Source organism: Vanacampus margaritifer, chromosome 2, assembly GCF_051991255.1.
Source record: "Vanacampus margaritifer isolate UIUO_Vmar chromosome 2, RoL_Vmar_1.0, whole genome shotgun sequence".
NCBI lineage: Eukaryota > Metazoa > Chordata > Actinopteri > Syngnathiformes > Syngnathidae > Vanacampus > Vanacampus margaritifer.
Window position 1 is genome coordinate 6,397,486 of NC_135433.1, and position 22,272 is coordinate 6,419,757.

Here is a 22,272-nt window from a genome sequence, read left to right on the forward strand (position 1 = left end):
CACCTCCGCTATCATCCGAGTCCACTTTCCACTCCTCGTCATGCTCATCGTCGTAATCTTCGTCATCATCCTCTTCCTCCTCCGAAATCCAAAGTCCAAGAGGAGACTCTTGGAGTCATCATCCTCTTCCGAACTCTCCGAACTAACGTCCGAATTAAATTCTTCTTCGGAATCAGAACTTTCTAAAACGAGCTGAATCGCGTCCTTCAATCCCATTTTTCTCGCCATTTTCCCTACCAGTTGTGTTGAAAGAAATGCGAAGTAGTGATCATCCGCGAGAGCAACGACCTCAAAAATGCCCAGAACCAAGAAGAGTAAAGAAATTCAAACACTCAACCAGTAAGAGTTGAAATTCAAACAATAACAATAAACAAGTGCATTTTTTTTTTTGCATCTGTGGACGGTACCTTTGCACTTTCTTGTGCACACCTGCAAATATGCATGCCAAAATAGACTGAAAGTGAGCTCAGACACATCAACACTAAACTTTTTTGTAATTCCAACCGTTTTTATCACATTCATTTTGACCAATCTGCAGCGGGCTTTGCACAAGCAAATTCATTTATTAGCCTATGGCGCCACCTGGTGTATTTTGGGTGTTAACACTATAAACACACAAATTCCTCCGTTTTCATGTTTATGACTCGTCAAAGAAGTAAAAAAAAAAAAAAAAGTTTATCTTCTGCGACTTGTCTATGTCCATCCGCTTGTGCTATTACTTTGATAGGTAAGGTTTCTACTTCCTGTTTTATTTTCATTCCCTTGATAGAATTATTGCTTTTGTTTTGGTAAGTAAGGCTTATAGTATCCATTTTGGTCCCCTTGATAGGAATAGGTATTAACCCACTTTTTGTAAACTATTTTTGATCGCCCGTGATTTGTTTTTATGAGATTGATTCCATCTGCTTACGCTATTATTGCTTTTATTTTGGTATGTATGGTTTCTACTTCCTCTTTTTCCCTGGATAAGGCTCTTGACTTTACTGGAGCTGGTATTAACTTTTTGTAAACTGCGTGTGTGCTGACTGCTTTTATTTTTGTAAGTAAGGTTTTTCTACTTCCTTTTTTAATTCCCTCTCTGAGCCGAAGCCAGTATTAAGCTTTTTTGTAAACAATTATTTTTGGTCATATGTAACTTCTTATTGTGCATTTGAGTCATCTACTTGTGCTGTTGTTTTTATTTTAGGATTCTACTTCCCGATATATTGTTCCCTGAGTGTCAACGTTAAAGCCAAGGTCATTTCAAAAATCTTCTCAGCAAAATATGAACTATGCGCCCCCACTAGTGTATACACGACATTCTGATTAATATTGTATTTGTGGAATATGAATTAAGCAGAAAAATCCACCCATTTGTATCCACCTCAGGGGGCAGCCATTTTGTCACTTGCTGTTGACTGAAAATGACATCACAGTGCCTAAGGGCTCAGCTTGCGAACGTCACATGACCAACCCCAAAAAACAGGTGAGCTGTGCGACGCTTGTTATCCGAGTCCTTAGGCACAGCTTTGTTTGAAGCCTGAAATGTGACAACAGTTCACGAGGGTGCTAATATTTTCGCAAGGGACTACAGTAAAGAATTGTAGAAGAAGAAAAAAAAGTCTTGCAATGTCATAAATTTTGTAACAAAAACAAGCTACAAGTCGCGGTGGTTGCTGCTGAGGAGCTTAGGGTAGGACGACCCGATGGAGCGTCCATGCCTGTGGACGACCAGTTCCAGCACGTACTCGTCCACCTTCACCTCCAGCGCGGTGCTCTTGTCGCCGGACGACAGGAAAACGATGGTGAACAGCGCCACCTCCAACTCGGGACTGACCCCCACGAAGGAGCCGCCCACCGGCTTGACCAGGCCCTTCCAGCTGAACTGCAGGTTGAGCACGTGGTCGTCCTCGTCGGGCTGCAGAAAAGTGTCAAACGGAACAACTTTCTGTAAGTGGACTGAGGCGCTTGGTTGCTATGACGATTGCGTGGATGTCTTACAGTGTTTTTGTTATCCCTGGCTTTGTAACCTTTGTAGTCGATGTGGCCGCGCTTCTCTTGTAGGTAGAACTGCACCCAGTTGTGAAGGCCTGTAATCTCCTGGCCCTGCTTGGTCTCACCTACGAACACGTGCTCGAACCCGCACGAGTCCTCCCTGCATGGAACCACATGGCGCTTGACTATAGACCACTTCGGAGAGCAGCAGATGATCACAAGTAGGTAAATAGTTTGATACTACTTTTTTCCCCCCACTTTTTGAGTACTCATCAATATGTTTTTTTTCTTCCCTTGGTGAGACTCATCCAGAACCAGCATTGACCAACTTACTGTGGACAACGGACTAGCTATGAAATGCTAATATGGTGATAGTATCGCTCTGTATTTGAGTCCATGTGTTTGTGCTAGTACTCACTTTATTTTGGTAGGTTTTATTAGAGTGGCTTATACTGAAATAGTAAAATGTGGATGAAAAAACATTTCACTCGGGCCAAAAACTCACCCTCCACTCCAGTCACGGTGGTACAGGCGGAACCAGATGTCGTAGAGTTGCTTCTTGAAGCTCCCCTCATCTGGTGGCGACTGTCTCTTCTTAACCAGGTACTGGTGAGCGCACTGTGAGGGCAAAAAAACAACTAAACAACATGCTAACTGCTCTATCTGTATTCTTGTTCAGAGGTGGCAAATCCAGGTCCAGAAAGTAAAAACCCTGCCACAGTTTGGCTTTAGCCCCCAAAAAAAGAAAAGGAAGGTTTAGCTTTAGCCCCTGATGCTAGTTAGCTAGCTCCCTAGCAGGTAAACGAGCACCATGGGAGCTTTAACCCCTGATGCTAGTGTTGAAGAAAATAATAATTTTCTTCCGCGTGTTCGTTTTCTTTCGGGTAGTGAGAATGTTGGTTATCCGAATGCAGGCTGGAGATCGATGAACAGTCACTCCGAAGCTTTTATTTCTACAGAATATTCCGGGCACAAGTGAGTTCCCAGAAAATGGCAGCCTCTCACTAGTGCGAAGTTACAGCGGACTCACAACGTTCTTATACTATTTTGAAGGGTGGTATCATAAAACCTCCACCAAACTTTTACAGCATTCAATACACATGACGACAGCCGGAAGTAGATAAGACTTTTACAGCATTCAATACACATGACTTCGACCACAGACAAATGGTCTATTGTTGTAGAAAAAGAGGAGGCCCTCCAGACAAACCGACACCCGGCATAAGATAAGATTTATAAAGAAATCATACTAACACATTGACTTCAACCACAGACAAATGGTCTATTGAGGAAATAAGTAAATTAAAACAGTTATGACTAAATCTGGGCAGAAGACCCTCTTCACTAGTTATCTAGCTCCCTAGCAGGTAAACGAGCACCATGGGAGCTAGCTCGGGACCTGGGACCTATTTGTGTTTAGTGCCAAAATGTTTGTTGAATTTTGTTATTTTATTAATAATAATTTTTTAAAAAAAAAAGGAGAAAAAAAAGCTAGCTAGCGCCTGAAAGTAAAAATCCCGCCACAATTTGGCTTTAGCCCCTGATGCTAGCTAGCTAGCTAGCTCCCTAGCAGGTAAACGAGGACCATGGGAGCTAGCTCGGGACCTGGGACTTATTTGTGTTTAATGCCAAAATGTTTGTTGAATTTTGTTATTTCATTAATGATAATTAAAAATACATAAATAAAGTAGCTAGCTAGCACCTGAAAGTAAAAACCCTGCCACAATTTGGCTTTAGCCCCTGATCCTAGCTAGCTAGCTAGCTCCCTAGCAGGTAAACGAGGACCATGGGAGCTAGCTCGGGACCTGGGACCTATTTGTGTTTAATGCCAAAATGTTTGTTGAATTTTGTTATTTCATTAATGATAATTAAAAATACATAAATAAAGTAGCTAGCTAGCGCCTGAAAGTAAAAACCCTGCCACAATTTGGCTTTAGCCCCTGATCCTAGCTAGCTAGCTAGCTCCCTAGCAGGTAAACGAGGACCATGGGAGCTAGCTCGGGACCTGGGACCTATTTGTGTTTAATGCCAAAATGTTTGTTGAATTTTATTTCATTAATAATGATTAAAAAGAAGAAGAACCTAACTAGCACCTGAAAGTAAAAACCCTGCAAAAATTTGGCTTTAGCCCCTGATGCTAGCTAGCTAGCTCCCTAGCAGATAAACAAGCACCATGGGAGCTAGCTAGCACCTGGGGCTAAAGCCAAACTGTGGCAGTGTTTTTACTTTCTGGACCTGGATTTGCCACCTCTGTTCTTGTTAACAACATCCACCTTCGCACCTTCATGACGTCCGTCTCCAGGATGGCGTCCAGGAACTTGCGGTTCTCGTGAAGCTCCTCATGGGTCACCGACTCTGACACGCCTGTCGACATCTCATAGTTGTCCAGCAAGTTGATGAAGTCTGCCATTCACAGAGAACAGGAAAACCAATGCTAACATGTTGTATGCTATAAATACAATTGTTAACTACCTGCTCCCTTGATAGGCCTCTTTGCCATGACTACCTCATGAACACCACGAGGTGATTGTATTGCTCTGCACACCTTCATGTTCCTTCCCTATTATCAGGTGTCAAAGGGTGAGTAGGTTTTACTTTTATTTAGTGTGTCAGTCGATTTTTTTTTGGTATCATAATTAATTGCATGACTTCAATATGCAACTCATGATTAATCGCAAATTTTATATCGGTTCTAATTAAATGTACAATAAAAAAAATGTCCCCAAGTTTCATACTCTTGCTTACACAAAAGTGGGGAAAAATTTTTAAACTAAGAAATATGGCTGCATCTTTTAGTCATTGATAGTCATTTCATAATTCATAAAATGTAGTTAAAATTATAAAGATGTACTGTACTGTAAAAAAACAAGTGTGATATTAATTTGTGTTGAGGTCATTTTTCTGCCACTAGATGACACAATTGCATTTGTAAAAAGGTGATTGTTCAGTGCATTTTTCTTTTCATATTAAGAGCTATCTAATCTTTAACATGAAGTAACTTGTGAAATTCTGCACATTTTTAAAACTGTAAAATACAATTTGACCCCAGTCTCCACAAATATATGCATTATTATTAAATTCATTAATGCTAAATTTTGATGTGGACGTGCCAACTGCATTGGGACCGGAATTCCCCCAGTACAGGCCTTCTAAGTTCCGGTTGCTAATCGCGTGTTAAAAAAATTTGTGGCGTTAAAGGAACTTTAAATTAACTCAAAATTAACACACTGATATTGACACCCCTATTTTTATTACTTAATTCCATCTTACAATAGTTATCTTTTTTTACACCCCCTAGGCGTTATTGTGACCATTTTTTGGCTTTTGTTGGTTCTGACCAAGCCATTTCAAAATAAAATACTGCCCACGGGTTAAGAGTGTTGAAATGTTCCTAAAAACGTTGCCTGTACATTTGATTTATTTATTTTTTTTTAACCGTACGTGCATATGTCTCGATGCTCTTCAGCTTGTCCTCGTCGACATACTTGAAGAGCGGAGCTCTGGCACGATCCCTGGCATAATGGCTGCCCTGAGCCACGTAGCCAGCTCGCCCCTGTGAAGTGAGATGATAACCACAGAATAAGATATGGAACTTACTGTGGCATGTAGAAAAATAGTAATGTTATTAGCGGATGCGGCTGAGAATCCACTTACGATGTACAGAAGATTGTCTCACCTGAGGGGCAATGATGTAATCAGTGCCCGGCTTGAGGCGGTTGACATCCAGACGCCACAGTTCATTTAACACCTCAGACAACTCCTGATTGGCCACTTGACTGAAAAAAAAGAAGTGAAAATGGACTTTAAAACTAAATGAAAAAGTTGAGTGAAATTTCTAAGCAACAAATCGAATGCACTAGTACAACTTTATTTGCATTAAATTATTTTTTCCTTGGAAAATACTACTTTTAAACTTTCCTGTCATTATGTATTTTTTCTAGCAATGGCTCTGTGTTTTTTTTTTTAAATGTGATTTTTCTAACATATTGATCGATCAAAAAAAAATCAAGTGAAAACACCTGACTTCTTTCATAAAACTCCAGCATTTTCTCACACTATACGACTATTCAAAGACAGATTTTTTTGTGTGAGTTTTTTTATTCTATTTTATTTTTTAAGAATGTTACAACTTTTTCTGGTAAGATTTTTTTTTGTACAGAAGTTAACATGTTTTGTTTCTTCAATTTTATTTTATTTTTTTAAACTTTGTTCGATTGCTTTCGGGATCATTAGCATTTTTTCCAATGTTTCACAAGAAATTACTTATCAGGGGGTTGGGGGAAGGGAGTGGGGATTCTGGCCAGTATAAAGTTTTCTCGTAACATTACAACTTTCGCCTGATAAAATGACAGTTTTTTTTTTTCATTTAATATTACCGCTTTATAAATGTGATTTTTTTTCTTGGGTTGATACAGTGTTTATTTTGTTGTTTCTGGCTGAAGAATTGCTCAACAAAATATCCAAATGTCACAGTTTACGTTTTTACATAACCGCCCCCTTCAACATTTCGAGGGGGTGGATTTTGTTGGTTTCTTGTTTTTGTGTTGTGTAACTACTAATCATCAGCAACCTTCAACACACCAACACTACACACGCTCAATGCCATACATTGTACAAATGTGCAAAATAAAACATCGAAATGAAACTTTTTCGCACTGCAAGAATAAGCACACCAGTGAGCGCGCTTTAACTTGCAGCTCCCAGGCTTGTTTGCTTGCTTGTTTAAATACCTTCTGTTTAGACTGTCAACGTTCCCATCGACTGCTGACGCACAACATCCAGCTACAAAACACGACAGAAATATATATTTTTTAAATTGATAAGTCTAATTTTACTCACCGTTTTGACATTTTTGCGTTCAGAGGAGACAGACTTGACTCATCCTCGGACTGGAGCGAAAAAAGTACCGTTTTGTGCGCAGTTAGTTTGTCTGCCACAGCCAATGACGAGAGAAGCAAATTCACCGACCACCCCCTAGACACGGGCGGATCCAAACTCGTGATCGTTTCACGCGGTAATGGTAGTGACGTTCACACAAAAAAAAAAGGTTTATTGTTTTGATCTTGCCTTTATTTAATCTGCTAGTTTGTAATAGTACATGGTTCACTTTCGTCCATTTCAGATGTCGTGTGGGGTGGCGTTAACTTTGAGGCATCCTTGTCTTTGGGTGGCGCTAGTGAGACATTTTGGGAGTACCACAACGACGACGAAGAGGACAGACGCGCACGCGCAGTAGAAGTTCTTGAGGTTGTTTTGGTTCCTCACGTGTGTTAGCAAAGCACGCACATAATGTGTCCTTAGTCGGTCGCCAAGTTGTTCTACAGCGCTTGTTTTTTCCCCCCGTGTATTTTGTTTTACTAGACGTGGAACATTTACCGTTAGTGTTAGAAGGTGGCAGAGCTTGAGGCGAAGACGAAAGACACGACAAGACACTAGCTAGCTTGGCGTCATGGCTTCCTTCGTGAAGCTAATAGCTGGCTGCTACGAGCAAATAGTATTTGGTTACCGTGTTCGAACTGACCAGAACGTGAGTGGATTTACACATTATATCTTCACGAAACAATGTCACGTTTCTTACAGTCTGGCTAAAATACTCAACAGCAGCGGGTGTTTGGAACCTGTGCTCCGACACCAACAAGGTTGGCCAAAATTAGGTAGCGACTAAGTCTACAAAAATGTTTGTTGTAGTACTAAGCAAGGTTAGGGTTCCAGAATAGGATTTCAAAATGGGAATTGGGCTATTCAATTTGGATTTAAAGACTTTTTTTTTAAGTAGGCCTTGCTTGAAACCCTACTTGGTAGTAGGGGTGTGATTGCCTCGTACATTCGATTCTTATCACGATTCATAGGTCACGATTTGATACAAATTAATCCCGATACGAATCTATAAATTGATTATTACGAATTTTTTTTTAACTCAAATTTGGAAAATACTAATCAGTAAACTTGTACATGTACATTGTAAGATTTGTATGAAAATGTATTCATCTGAAAATTCAGGCTTATAACTGAGCCACTGCATTTAGCAAATGTTGCAGTCTGTTTCATGTTTGAACAGCACTGAAATAAGTGTTATTTCATATAAGTTTAAAAATCCATTCGGCCACATATCGAATCGATTTGAGAATTGCGCGCTGTTCTACTTTGGCAGGAAGCGGTTTGGGGAATGTAGCCAGACTTTGACAATAGCAGTATTCGCCTGAATTTGTATATGTAACATGTATATTTTTTGGGTGATGATCTTTTAGGAGTGGACGGCTAAGCCAGACTTCACGCATCACGCTCACATGGCGTCGGTGTCGGCGGTAGCGGCCAGCAACAGGTTTATGGTGACGGGTAGCAAAGACGAGACCATGCTCCTGTACGACATGGACAAGAAGGTGGAACATGGCGCTCTGCTGCACCACGACGGTAAGTGGTGACAGTGTCACCGGTTGCCGTGACGAAAATGTCTCCTCACCACGTGTATTCTTTAGGCTCCATCACCTGCTTGGAGTTTTACGGTGAGACACATCTGCTGAGCGGAGGAGAAGACGGATTATTGTGTGTGTGGAGCACCAAGAAGTGGGAGTGCCTCAAGTCCATCAAAGCACACAAGTCAGTCTTGAGTCATGATACGAGGGGCGAGGAAATATACAAAAAGTTGTATTTTGGTGTGAATTATGTTGTAATATTAGGAGGACTAGGTGCAATAATACTGTGAACAAAAAATAAGTCAGATAAGTAATTGTAATTTTTCCAAAAGTCATGTTGCAAAATCCCCCCTCCCTCCAAGAGAAAAAGATATTTTGAATAAAGTCGTAATATTTCAAAAGGTGAAATTTCACAATCTCAAATATCTATTGTTCTAATTGGCACTCTCATTTTTAAACTTTATTAATTAAAAAATATATATTTTTAGAATATACGATATGTAATAAATATTAGTGTAATATCAGGACTTTATTCTTGTGCCTTTAATGACCTTTTAAAGAGAGAAAAAACTTTTAAAAATTATATTCATTAAAATGTTTTATTTCTAAAAAAAAAAATAACTGATGCCAAAAATTGCAATTAAATAGATTTGCCCAATATAACTTAATTCTTGAACCTATGTTTTTTTAAACAAACACCATTTTCATTTGTAATATATTCTTGTTTCAATGGTTTTTTTTAATCTGTTTAGCGAAAATGTATATCAAAACTTTATTCTTATAAGTACGATCGTTTGAAAAGAAAATGTTTTATTACTAATAGTGTTGTTCCGATACCGTACCGATACCTAGTTTGTTTGTTTTTTCTCAACATGAAAAAGCCAATGGCAAGACGCCATTCAGAGCATTCAAGGGCCAGTAGGATATCTTGGCTTTGCATGCATTGAACATGTAACAACACATCAGTGAATGTCGTGCACAAGATGCTGCATCCAAAGTCCTATATTAGTGTTGGAAATAATAGTATCGGTGTGTTATTTGTTAGTAATTGCCGATATTGATACCACTGTTTTAATGCAGTATCGGGGCCTCTTCTGGCACCGGTATCGATATCAGAACAACACTAATTCCTAATACTATTTAATGTTTTTATAGTTTTATTAGTTTAAAAAAAAAATTCTAAGAAACTCAACTGAATAAAGTTGGGGAAAGTATTTCTTGTAACATTGACTTCATTGCAGTTTCATGTTTATTAATTTGTTGTTATAAGTAATTTCACTTTCTGAACCAAAACATTCCAAGAAAAAAAACGTTGCAGTATTAAAAAAAAAAATCTTAACAAACATTTGACTGTTTTCAAATGTTCATTTATTTTGACATTGTTGAGTAAAGTTGTGTTTTTCTGAAGAAAACATTCTAATTAAAATTAAAATAATTCTAATCCTTCTAATTTATTCGTATGAGAAAATATGTTATGAAAAACAATTTTATTTAAAGAAAATTAATTTGATGCATGTCTAGTCGTAACGTTATGAGGAAAAACTTGCAATGTGATGAAAAAAAAACATTTCATACAAATGAAGCGGCAATATTTTGAAAAAAAAAGTGTGTTTTCCTATAACTTGAGATTTTATTTTTAGTCCAACTTTATTCCTAATATTTTAGGAAATTCTCGAAAAAATTAGGAATACTCCTCTAATTTTATGATTTTCTTCTCACTCGTTTTCTCAAAAAAGGATGATACATTTATTTTTTCATATTTTTTCTTCTTTCTTCAGAGGTCATGTGACGTCGCTGTCCGTACATCCGTCTGGTAAACTTGCACTGACGGTGGGCACCGATAAAACACTGCGGTGAGACGCACACACATTATTACATCCATGTAACCCATGTCAAAGTCACTGATGTCGTGTTTGATTTTGTCTTTGCAGTACTTGGAATCTCATTAATGGACGATCAGCCTTCATCAAAAACATCAAACAAAGTCGGTTTCCCCCCATAAAATATGATATTTCATTCCTGCCACATATTTGAGGTGAAAATGTGTTTTTGTTTGTGTTTAGATGCACACATTGTACGGTGGTCTCCAGACGGCGATAAATATGTGGTGGTCATCCACGACAAACTTGACCTGTACGACCTGCAGACGGCCTCGCTGACCAGCACGCTCAACAACCCCAAGAGGATCTCGGCCATCAACTTCTTAAACGTCCGGCGGGCTTTTTTTTCACTGAAGCTCGCTTCATTCAATGCACTCTTCATTTTCCTTTATTTTTTTATTCTTGTGTGTGTTTATTTTGTCCCAGAACTCCATCCTGGCCGTTGCCGGCGATGACGAAATAGTGCGACTGTGTGATGTTGCCAAGGAGAAATGGGTGTGCGAGTTCAAGGCTCATGAAACCAGGTACAAAATTCAACAATTTAATTACGATTTGCAGACTTAAAAACATCTATGTGGCATGCTTTTGTCAAAATACCCCAAGGATAAAAACAATTATAGCCAATAATGAGTCTGGGTTTTGGTGAGGTAATAACCAGGGGGCGGAGCTTGGCAACTTGTTGAAGTACAGCCTAGAGCAGAGATGAGCAACTTAAATAATGGAGGAGGTCACAATTTTTCATTTGCACTATTACCATATATGAGAAAAATGACATTTTAGATATGAACAAAATATGTGCCAACCCGTGGATAACGAAAAATCTGTGTAAAATTGACACCCATTTAAATGCATTGGGAAAGTTGGGCAAAAAAAAAAATGGGGGGGGGGGGGCTTAACCCTGGAGAACCCACCGGGTCAAATTTGGCCCCTATAAATTCTGCTACTCAAATAACAAGGACCTTTTTTTTTTTTTTTTACAAATTTCACTTCAAAAGTCCAGAGTGCCACTTCTGACCCCTGCATGGGGCCATCTAGTGGATGAATATTGCACTTACATGAGCCAGAGTGGTGGTGACAAGATGGCTGGCAACATGCTCTTTTGTTGAGCTGGAAATCAATCCAAACAAAACCATCTTCTCAGCAAACCATCAGATGGTAAAATTGTGTTTTTTTTGTTAATATATTTCATATCACGTTGCAGAATGCCTCGGAGTATGTTTTATATATATATTTTGATAAATTAGCAACTCTGAGCTAGTTAGGGTTAAAATTGAAAAAACATATATTTTGGTGTTCAGTGAACTTATAGCAGTCATTCAATGTATAATTTATAATTTTCCAAAGAAGAAAAAGGGTTCTTTGGTTCTCCAAGGTTAAAAAAAACACTCCCTAAAATTGAACATATGCGTATGCGGGGGGGGTCCAGTGTAGTAGATGAATTGCTGCTTTCCTTTCGCAGGGTGAAAGCGGTGGAGAGTTTCAAGATGGCCGACGACGACTGCGTGCTGGTCACGGCCTCCAACGACGGCTTCATCAAAATGTGGAAGCTCCGTCTGAATGACGTCAGTCGGCTTCCGAAGCGCGCCGTCATTGAGCGCTCGTCGTGTCTGTTAACCAAAACGTGTCGCCCGACAGGAGCTCGAGCGTCCCGCCCTCCTGGGGGAAGTCAACACCACGGCCAGGCTGACGTGTCTCGCCGTGTGGAAACCTTCCACGCGACAGCAAACCACAGAAGAAGATGAAAAGGGAGACAAGGCCACGACGTCACGAGGTGGAACCAGCAGCATGCGTTCTTGATTCACACGTGACTAGTTTGTTTTGAATGTTTTTTTTTCCAAGTTAGAGCTACATTGAAAAGAAAAAAATAGTTTTGCAATGGGAGCGATGTGGTAGTATTATTCACATCATAGGACATATTTTTTTAACAGCAATCTTACGAAAGGAGGTGTGTGTGTGTACTTGTACATACTACCTTGTGAGGACCAAAATGCGTCTAACCAACAGATTGAGGACATTTTGGCCGGTCCTCACAACGCAAGAGCAATTTTTGAGGGTCAAAACTTGGTTTTAGAGTTTAGGTTTAAATTGGGTTATGGTTGAGGTTAGGGTAAGGAATGAGGCTAGTCAATCATTTTTGAAGGGGCTAGGAAATGCATTGTATCTATGGATGTCCTCACAATTATATATATGCACAAGTGTGTGCATGCGCACACATTTTAGAAAAAGAAACCAAATGCATTACGACTTCGTCCTCTTAATGATTATAAGTAATTTTTTTTCAAATTGTCCGTCCGTCTTCAATTCCGCTTATCCGGGGTCGGGTCGCGGGGGCAGCAGCTTTAGCAGGGAAGCCCAGACTTCCCTCTCCCCAGCCACTTCAGCCAGCTCCTCCGACGGGATCTCAAGGCGTTGCCAGGCCAGCCGAGAGACGTAGTCTCTCCAGCGTGTCCTGGGTCGTCCCCGGGGCCTCCCGCCGGTAGGACATGCCCGGAACACCTCCCCGGGGAGGCGTCCAGGAGGCATCCGAACCAGATGCCCGAACCACCTCAACTGGTTCCTCTCAACGTGGAGGAGTAGCCTTTCAAATTGTGCCTGTGAAAATACTTTTAACTCAAAATTTAACTTTAGCTAGTCTTAAAAAATTCTCAAAACATCAACTCTCAAGAGGACTTTGTCGTAAAATGACAATTTTCTCAAAAGGTCTGTTCTCATCACAATCTTGTAAAATGACAATTTTGTCCCCTTCATCCGTTTCTCCCCCCTTTTCTTTCCTCACGCGCCTGCAGAGCTGGCTGAGGCACTTTTGAAGACAAAGCGAGTGCGCATGCATGAAGAAGTCATTCTGGAAGATGAAAGCAAGACGAAGAATAAGAGGAAGAAGAGAAAGGTCGCTGGGGGACAGGAAGAAACAAAATAAAACACTTTTTTTTTTTTTTTAAGTCCTTCGGTTTGTGGCTATTTTTTGGATGGACACTCCACAAATGGTCGCTTAACAATTATATAAACAATGCCCATTTTGGCAACACTTTTTTTATTTTTTCGGACTACATAAAAGTGTGGTCACCGTTTGACGCCTATTGATGCAATAATTCAACTATCTTTGAAAATGAAATAACATCTCTACTAAAGAACTTTCTCCAAATTGTTCAACTTTGTGGTATTTTGGCTTTCCTTAAAATGATATGACTATTCTTGTCAAATGAGGAACTTTTCTTGACATTTTGCCAATATAGCTGTAAAGAGGCAAATAGAATTAAGAGTTGTTAGAAAAGTTGTAATTATTATGAGAATAAAGTGAAAGCATTTTGAGACAAAAGTAACATAGCTGAAGATGTTATATGGCAAAGTTGGAATAAGCAATTTGACCAGAATATAGTAAAATTGCAATTAAAATGTGTTAAAATTTCAAGAAAAATTTCTTAATTTTATGACGTGATTTTTTCATTTTATTTTTGCCACACAATTTTAAGTCGTAGAATAAAGGTCATAGTATTGTAAGAATAGCACTGATGTAATTTTCAGATAATGAAAACTCCAACATTAGGTTATCCTTAAAATTTTGACAATGTGTAGTTTTGGAGAATAATGTAAAATGACAGGAACAAAAAGCTTAAAAAGCACCAGAAAGTATTGTCGTTTTTAAAAGAAAAAGAAAGTTGTATAGTTTTAGAGTATGACAAAAATCATCGTAATGCAGTGGAACTCCACTTTTCGCCAGGGGATTAGGATCGGCCTTGAAAAGGATAATCCACATGTAATTGACACCCATCATTATTGCATTGAGAGAAAAAAGTACATTTTTTTTAACCCCTCAAATATCTTGAATGGGAATATACTGTTAATATGCATACATATGAAAAACAGAGATGGGTTGTCGCCAAAATGTTTCCAAATTATTGGAAAAATACTGAACCCAAAATATACAGGGGCCTGCTGTATCACAAATAATGTAAAAAAGAAAAAAAAGGCATTTTATGGAGGAGTGGGGGGAAAAAATAAGGATAAAAATTCATATTTTAAACATCGTAATTTCATAAGGGTGAAGTCAAATAGTGAGAAAGCTCTGGGCAAGAAACAAAAATGTTTTGATAAATGATCATATTTGCGGATAGTCATAATATGGCAAAGTTGTAAAAAGTAATACTATTACTGACACAAAAAGTATCATTTTAAATATAAAGCGTTTACATCTCAAGTAGGTCTTTTTTTTTTTGCCCAAAAAATTCTCAATATCAATTCAATACAACATTGGAATTTTATGAAAATAGTCCTAAAACAAATTACGAACAGTCAATGTTCTGGGCAAAGATGTTGTCATTTTATAACTGTAAAATATTTTTTTTTAAGTCAAATATTCACATAAATGGTCATGTTTATGGAATACATGTCATAATATAGCAAAGTTTACATAAAGGTAATTAAAAAAAAACAGTAATATTGCGAATGTGCAGAATTAAACAAAAAAAATCCGTTTTATGAGGGGGGAATCAATCACATTTTGTTTGTAAGATTGATTTGTGTAATTTTATGAGAAGACGTATCAATTGTGAAGGTGCAAAAAAGTCAAAATTTTGATAAGAGAAAATTTCTGATAATATTTATAAAGTCGTAATATGCTAATGCTTATTAACATTTTGAGGAGGAAAAAAATTGTGTGGTTCCAAGTTTACGTCACAAGTCAAAATGGCGGTCTCTCCATTGAAAGGGGTTGGACATCAAGGTCAGATCGTTGTAATTTGATTGGGAGGATTTTATTTTTATTTCAAAGTGTGATTAAATGTATCTGCCTGGTTTGTCACAGGCAAAAGCAATACAATCCGCCGTTTGTTCAGCATTTGCATTGCGGAAATAACAAATGCCCGGATGTTCGGTAATTACCATTACCGTAATGCCGCCCACAAAAAAAACGTTTTGCGTCCTTGGCGTCCACTTTACGGTAAACGCTGGTGTGCACCCGCAGTGTTCACGGACACGATCAGGTGATAGTAGACCGAGCGAGCCCACCGGAGGAGGGGAGACGCGCGCGCACGCACACAGCATAAAGGGGGTGCCTCGAAGGCACAATGTCATGTAGCGAATGTCGGCGCCCACCCGGTGGTCTTCATTTCCGCCTCGTCTCCGGAGCGACATCTTAGCGACGGACGTACGTACCGACGGACTTAACGGCCGTTTGTGTGCGCGCATGTGTGTGACGATGGCTCGCTAGGGCCGCTGGCGCAGATTCTTCCTTTATGAGCGATCCCCTTTGGCACATATCTGGTTCAGCATGGGGCTGTGCTACAGTCTGCGGCCGCGGCTCTTCGGCGAGCTGAGCGGCTCCATCTCCAACGCCGCCTCGGACTCGGAGCCGCATCCGGAGGCGGCCGCCGTTTCCGCGCCGACCCGCGCCCACGGAGCTCGCCCGGCGGAGGACGGCGGTGGGGGATGCGAGCCCGGTCGGGAGCGAGGCTCGGCCGGGGACGGCGTCCTCATCCAGAACGGAGGCGGGAAAGGGACGTCGTCGTCCGCGGCGGTGGCGGCGGCGACGACGACGACGGCGGCGGCCAAGGAGCGAGGAGGACGCCGCCTGCAGCTGCCGCACAAAAGCAACAATAGCGGCAACAAGCAGAAAAACTGGGACAAGCTCCTCCTGGAGGAGAAGGAGGCCGAGAAGGAGGCGAGGAAAGTCAGCAAGAGCATCGACCGGGCCCTCAAGGAGCTCAAGAGGGAATACAAGCAGACGCACCGGCTACTGCTTCTGGGTAAGACCAGCGCTTTTTTCCTCCGCCTCCACCTGGGCTTCTTTCTGGTTCATGACAGCGGCCAGGCAACGTGGCCTGTAGCCGGATGATGTCACTACTTCGCCGGGGAGGCCTTGTGGCACACGCGGGCTGTCATCAGCATGAACGCTGGGCCTGCCACTTGCCGTATGACATAACACACTGGGATAGACGTACAGTATATTGACACACACTGTAGTCAAAGAATGGTGTACTTTAAATTTAGACTATCATCTGTATTGTGGTGACGACACTTATCGCACTACAGTATGTTGACTTCTACATATTTTCATCAAACAAGAGTTTTTAGCAACCATATTGCTGTTTTTTTTTTGTTTTGTAACGGTGAGTTAAAAATTACCTAGGCAGTAATCTCAAAAGTTCAAAACTCTCTTTTTCATATCATTATCCTGATAGCATAATTGCTTATGTTGTATTTGAAGGGTTTCTAACAATAAGGGGGAAAAAAACGCCTTCTTTTTTTGTCAAGCATTTTGCTGTTGTCTAAGTTAAAAACTTAACCCTGGAGAACCCAAGAACCCTTTTCTTTTTTGGAAAATTATGAATTATACATTAAATGACTGCTATAAATTCACTGAACACCAAAATATATGTTTTTTTTTTTTCAATTTTAACCCTTTATTCCCTAATTTAGGATTAGGGCGAAATTTGACCCTTTGGGATTTAGGGGTATCATTTCGAAAAATCAGAATAACAAAAAACGTCAGTAAACTATTTAGAATTTAAGAAAATAATCAATCAAATACACAGCTACATTGAACAATATAATTTTTTTTTGTTTTATTTGTTGCATTTTAGAACTGGATTTTGAATGTACAAACATACTTTGGTCAATGGAAACAAGAACACAGGGACAAAATCACTGCTGGAAAAAAAAAGGTCTTTGTTATTTGAGTAGCAGAAATTATAGGGGCCAAATTTGACCCCGTGGGTTCTCCAGAGTTTTAAGATCATGACTAGTTAGGCCTTTGAAATAAAAATCAGTCATGCAGTGAAGACAGGTAAAACAAAATAACATAAACTAAATGAATACATATCTTAATGTTACGTTAATACAATTAATAATAAATTAACAACACAAGAAGTAGGTAAGTGAATAACTGAAAAAGTAAATAAAAATAAGTATCAATAACTTAATAGCAGACACCATAAAAAAACTGAAGCAGTGAATAGAGACGTTTAAAAAGTGGATCATAATTTAATCCTTGTAAAACTGTTTAATTTTCTCATAACTTTGTCATATCATTTATAGCATAATTGCCTGTCTAAACAAGTTTAGACAAGGGGGGGGGGGGCACTTTTTAATCAAGCATTTTTGTTGTATTTATATTCATTTTCATACTCATATATGTCCTATTTAAAGGATTTCGCAAAACAAGGAGATTTTTTTTTCATCAAGCATTGTGCTATTTTAAAACGAAGTTAAAAACAATTTGCACAATAATGCTAACGATATAAATACATAGATTTGCTTTTGGATTTGAAATCACTTTTTGTATTGATTTTGTAACAGTAAGAAAAAAAAAATACCTGGGCAATCATGCTATGAGACATTATCCTCTTAAAGCTTTAATTTCTCCAATTACAAATTATTATTAAAAATTACCCCCCCCCCCATAATGACAAATTTTAACTTTCTTCTCATAGAATTATGACTTCATAAAATTATAACTTCTTTTTTTTAAACTCTAAAATGACAACTTTATTTCCCATCTCAAAATGTACTCAAAATTGCAAGTTTCTTTTCATATTCTAACTAACTCATACCATTTCACCTTTATTCTTATAAAATCATAATATTATTCTCATAAAAATGACAACTTTATCCTTAAACAATCACAACTCTATTTTCATAAAAAAAAAATTATTCTCATGAAATTTTAGATTTTTTTTTTTCCTGGAAATATTGACATTTTACATATGTTGACCTATGACTTATTCCAAATTAGTATTCATACGCAGCCATCTTATGTGATCCAGTTAGTACTGTCTCATGCGTCGGCCACTGAGTAAAGAAGTTTATTATTAGTCACACTCTTGACCAACTGCGTCATCTGCGCACACATGAGCATCACGTGCGTGTATTGCATCCTCCATCATCAAACTTTTTTTTCTCAATTCGCATTGTTTGAATGGAATTCTTATAATAGCCGTAAAAGTGTATGTACAGTGCTTAGCATAAATGAGCACACCCCAACAGGTTTGTAAGAAAAAACCTTTACTTGACTTTCACAATCAAGATTTTCTATAGAATACAAAATACTCCCGCAGATGTGGGCCATTGATTGCAAAAAAAAAATATTGTCAATTAGTACACAAAAAAAATGTTTTCTCTTTTTAAAAATGTATCAAAGAACATTTTGCGCAAATAAGAGAAAAACTTGTTAATGCCAATAATTTTTTTGCATTAATTAATTCGATTTTGCAATATATGCATTGTATTATCATACTTTCTTACATGTTGTGAGTTAAGTGCATATTCTACAGAAAACATTTTGTCCAAAAATTTGAAATTGTTCTTATGTTCATTGAAAATTTTCCAATTGGGTCTACTCATAAGCTGACCACTGTATGGATGGTTGTTTTTATAATGTTTATCAAATAATATTTCTGATGAATTTTTACAACTCAAATACTGTTTTTTTCATTTTTATTATCTTGCACTCAAATATAATTAAAGAAAAACTAAAACTAATACTGAAACTTGTAAAAACTAAGCTAAAACAAAGCATTTTCAAAAAATTAAAATTAATAAATACTAATAACAAACCCTGTCTGGAAAGTAATTAAATCTAGCTAAATAAAAAAAAAACTTTAAAAGGAAATAAAAAACTATTTCTGATGAATTTTTACAACTCAAATACTGTTTTTTTATTTTTATTATCTTGCACTCAAATATAATTAAAGAAAAACTAAAACTAATACTGAAACTTGTAAAAACTAAGCTAAAACAAAGCATTTTCAAAAAACTAAAATTAATAAATACTAATAACAAACCCTGTCTGGAAAGTAATTAAATCTAGCTAAATAAAAAAAACTTTAAAAGGAAATAAAAAAATATTTCTGATGAATTTTTACAACTCAAATACTGTTTTTTTTATTTTTATTATCTTGCACTCAAATATAATTAAAGAAAAACTAAAACTAATACTGAAACTTGTAAAAACTAAGCTAAAACAAAGCATTTTCAAAAAACTAAAAATAAAAAATACTAGTAACAAACCCTGTCTGGAAAGTAATTAAATCTAGCTAAATAAAAAAAACTTTAAAAGGAAATAAAAAAATATTTCTGATGAATTTTTACAACTCAAATTTTCACATTTTTATCTTGCGCACAAATACAATGAAAGAAAAACTAAAACTAATACTGCAACTTATAAAAACAAAGCTAAAACAAAGCATTTTCAAAAAACTAAAATTTATAAATACTAGTAACAAAACCCTGTCTGGAAAGTAATAAAATCTAGCTAAATAAAAAAAAACTTTAACTCTTTTACTGCCACTGACGTTTAAAAGGAAATAAAAAACTATTTCTGATGAATTTTTACAACTCAAATTTTCAATTTTTTTTTATCTTGCGCACAAATACAATGAAAGAAAAACTAAAACTAATACTGAAACTTATAAAAACAAAGCTAAAACAAAGCATTTTCCAAAAACTAAAATTAATAAATACTAGTAACAAACCCTGTCTGGAAAGTAATAAAATCTAGCTAAATAAAAAAAAACTTTAAAAGGAAATAAAAAAATATTTCTGATGAATTTTTACAACTCAAATTTTCACATTTTTATCTTGCGCACAAATACAATGAAAGAAAAACTAAAACTAATACTGCAACTTATAAAAACAAAGCTAAAACAAAGCATTTTCAAAAAACTAAAATTTATAAATACTAGTAACAAAACCCTGTCTGGAAAGTAATAAAATCTAGCTAAATAAAAAAAAACTTTAACTCTTTCACTGCCACTGACGTTTAAAAGGAAATAAAAAACTATTTCTGATGAATTTTTACAACTCAAATTTTCACATTTTTTTTATCTTGCGCACAAATACAATGAAAGAAAAACTAAAACTAATACTGAAACTTGTAAAAACTAAGCTAAAACAAAGCGTTTTCAAAAAACTAAAATTAATAAATACTAGTAACAAAACCCTGTCTGGAAAGTAATTAAATCTAAAAAAAACTTTTAAAGGAAATAAAACACTACCCAAAACTAAAAAAGATTTTAAAAAAAAAACGTATTTATTTATTTATTTTTAGCAGTTGGCCTGCATTACACCAACCAATCAACGTTCGAACCGTGAAATAAAAAAAAATAAAAAATCCATTGCATTTTTTAATAATTTATAGTTACGTCTGCAGTACATATTTCCATTCATCCTTTCCCACCATGTGAATTGACGGAATGTGGGAGGAGTTAGGAGTAATTGGTTTATGTATGGCCTCGTGTGACAAGCGTCTAAAATATGGCATACTTTATTGCAATTCATTTTTCCCAAGCACAAGAAATTTGCAGTCAATCTCGGATCTATACTTTTCCCCTAAAACTTAATTGTCCTAAAATTGAGATTTGAGAAAATGTTATGACATCATCGTGACTTATTTAAAGGAAAATCATTACAAAAAGTTATGATTTTTTGGGGGTGGAAATACAACTTGCAAAAATATTTTTTTCCCCTCAATTTGTTACCATTTAATTGTGCGTTGTCTTCCAATTGAGATTATTTTGCTGCCAAAATAGCACGAAAGCTGCAACCCTTTCGATTTGCACGATTCCTTTCCGGCAGGGATGGTAGGAACAGGAAGTGGCTTTTATATCTCGGACAGGAAGCAACATTATTGTTGCTGCCCGGTGGGCCGGACCGGTGCATGAATCATCTTCCCGCTGTTAGCATTTAGCAGGAGCGTCGTTGGCAGGAATGGAATTGTGGCGAAGTCGGGGAGTAACAAAAGCTTTGATCCATCCATCCGTCCGTCCGTCCATCCATCTATCTATCTATCTATCTATCTATCTATCTATCTATTCATTTATCCATCCATCTCTCTCTCTCTCTCTCTCTCTCTCTCTCTCTCTCTCTCTCTCTCTCTATCCATCCATTCATCTCTCTCTCTTTCTCTCTTTCTCTCTTTCTCTCTTTCTCTCTTTCTCTCTCTCTATCCATCTATCCATCCATCTCTCTCTCTCTCTCTCTATCCATCTATCCATCCATTCATCTCTCTCTCTTTCTCTCTATCCATCTCTCTCTCTCTATCCACTTATCCATCCATCTCTCTCTTTCTCTCCATCTGTCTGTCCATCCATCTATCTAGCTATCATCTATCCATCCATTCATCTCCATCTCTCTCTCTCTCTCTCTCTCTCTCCATCTATCCATCTATCTCTCTCTCTCTCTCTCTATCCACCTATCCATCCATCTCTCTCTTTCTCTCTGTCTGTCTGTCTGTCTGTCTGTCTGTCCATCCGTCCATCTGTCTGTCCATCCATCTATCATCTATCTATCCATCCATCTCCATCTCTCTCTCTCTCTCTATCTATCTATCCATCCATCTCCATCTCTCTCTCTCCATCTATCCATCTATCTCTCCCTCTATCCATCTATCATCCATTCATCTCTCTCTCTTTCTCTCTATCCATCTCTCTCTCTCTATCCACCTATCCATCCATCTCTCTCTTTCTCTCTGTCTGTCTGTCCATCCATCCATCTGTCTATCCATCCATCCATCCATCCATCCATCCATCCATCCATCTCCATCTCTCTCTCTCCATCTATCCATCTATCTCTCTCTCTCTCTATCCATCTATCCATCCATTCATCTCTCTCTCTTTCTCTCTCTCTCTATCCACCTATCCATCCATCTCTCTCTTTCTCTCTGTCTGTCTGTCCATCCATCCATCTGTCTATCCATCCATCCATCAATCCATCTCCATCTCTCTCTCTCCATCTATCCATCCATTCATCTCTCTCTCTTTCTCTCTCTCTCTATCCACCTATCCATCCATCTCTCTCTTTCTCTCTGTCTGTCTGTCCATCCATCCATCTGTCTATCCATCCATCCATCCATCCATCTCCATCTCTCTCTCTCCATCTATCCATCCATTCATCTCTCTCTCTTTCTCTCTCTCTCTATCCACCTATCCATCCATCTCTCTCTTTCTCTCTGTCTGTCTGTCCACCCATCCATCTGTCCATCCATCCATCCATCCATCCATCTATCATCCATC

At 37.9% G+C, this 22,272-nt stretch overlaps 3 protein-coding genes and 1 long non-coding RNA gene across 7 annotated transcripts in view; 3 read left to right on the forward strand and 1 right to left on the reverse strand.

The window, feature by feature from the left end:
• Positions 1 to 477: 477 nt before the first annotated feature.
• LOC144043798 (uridylate-specific endoribonuclease C-like) lies at positions 478 to 7,005 on the reverse strand. The gene is made up of 7 exons (XM_077557781.1): positions 6,814 to 7,005; positions 5,651 to 5,750; positions 5,416 to 5,527; positions 4,256 to 4,377; positions 2,480 to 2,592; positions 1,981 to 2,134; positions 478 to 1,897 (listed from the first exon to the last, which is right to left on the reverse strand). Exons 1-7 carry the CDS (start codon positions 6,822 to 6,824, stop codon positions 1,637 to 1,639), a joined length of 873 nt encoding a protein of 290 aa, XP_077413907.1. The 5' UTR covers positions 6,825 to 7,005; the 3' UTR covers positions 478 to 1,636.
• On the forward strand, positions 1,777 to 2,668 carry LOC144043799 (uncharacterized). Its single transcript, XR_013291165.1, has 3 exons — positions 1,777 to 1,929; positions 2,044 to 2,195; positions 2,277 to 2,668. It is a non-coding gene; the product is annotated as an uncharacterized LOC144043799 (long non-coding RNA).
• Positions 4,338 to 13,412, forward strand: pak1ip1 (PAK1 interacting protein 1). 3 transcript variants are annotated; one of them, XM_077557778.1, is made up of 11 exons: positions 4,338 to 4,554; positions 7,097 to 7,221; positions 8,223 to 8,385; positions 8,451 to 8,571; positions 10,166 to 10,240; positions 10,319 to 10,371; positions 10,451 to 10,596; positions 10,694 to 10,791; positions 11,727 to 11,829; positions 11,903 to 12,038; positions 13,054 to 13,412. In XM_077557778.1, the coding sequence occupies exons 1-11, from the start codon at positions 4,524 to 4,526 to the stop codon at positions 13,182 to 13,184; spliced, it is 1,182 nt and encodes a 393-aa protein (XP_077413904.1). In that variant the 5' UTR covers positions 4,338 to 4,523; the 3' UTR covers positions 13,185 to 13,412. The 3 variants fall into 3 exon arrangements, with proteins under 3 accessions (XP_077413904.1, XP_077413905.1, XP_077413906.1); XM_077557779.1 differs by having other exon boundaries at positions 4,469 to 4,497; positions 7,152 to 7,221; XM_077557780.1 differs by lacking the exon at positions 4,338 to 4,554 and having other exon boundaries at positions 7,183 to 7,501.
• Positions 13,413 to 15,243: 1,831 nt separating this feature from the next.
• The window catches only part of LOC144044198 (guanine nucleotide-binding protein G(olf) subunit alpha), a 65,690-nt gene continuing 58,661 nt past the window's right edge, over positions 15,244 to 22,272 (forward strand). The window contains exons 1-2 of one of the 2 annotated variants that reach the window (XM_077558454.1): positions 15,249 to 15,410; positions 15,533 to 16,008. In XM_077558454.1, the coding sequence (XP_077414580.1) occupies positions 15,534 to 16,008 (475 nt within the window). In that variant the 5' untranslated portion in view covers positions 15,249 to 15,410; position 15,533. Of the gene's footprint in view, positions 16,009 to 22,272 lie in introns of both variants that reach the window. The other variant, XM_077558453.1, reaches the window with a different exon arrangement.

Excerpts from the sequence above, each read along its gene's own strand:
- pak1ip1 (XM_077557778.1), top strand. The coding sequence starts at position 4,524 with ATGTTCCTTCCCTATTATCAGGTGTCAAAGG. Across the intron at positions 8,386-8,450 it reads CGCTCTGCTGCACCACGACG|GCTCCATCACCTGCTTGGAG; the intron begins GTAAGTGGTGAC and ends TGTATTCTTTAG. Across the intron at positions 8,572-10,165 it reads AAGTCCATCAAAGCACACAA|AGGTCATGTGACGTCGCTGT; the intron begins GTCAGTCTTGAG and ends TTCTTTCTTCAG.
- LOC144043798 (XM_077557781.1), bottom strand. Across the intron at positions 2,593-4,255 it reads TGGAGACGGACGTCATGAAG|TGCGCTCACCAGTACCTGGT; the intron begins GTGCGAAGGTGG and ends TTGCCCTCACAG. Across the intron at positions 2,135-2,479 it reads CACCGTGACTGGAGTGGAGG|GGAGGACTCGTGCGGGTTCG; the intron begins GTGAGTTTTTGG and ends GGTTCCATGCAG.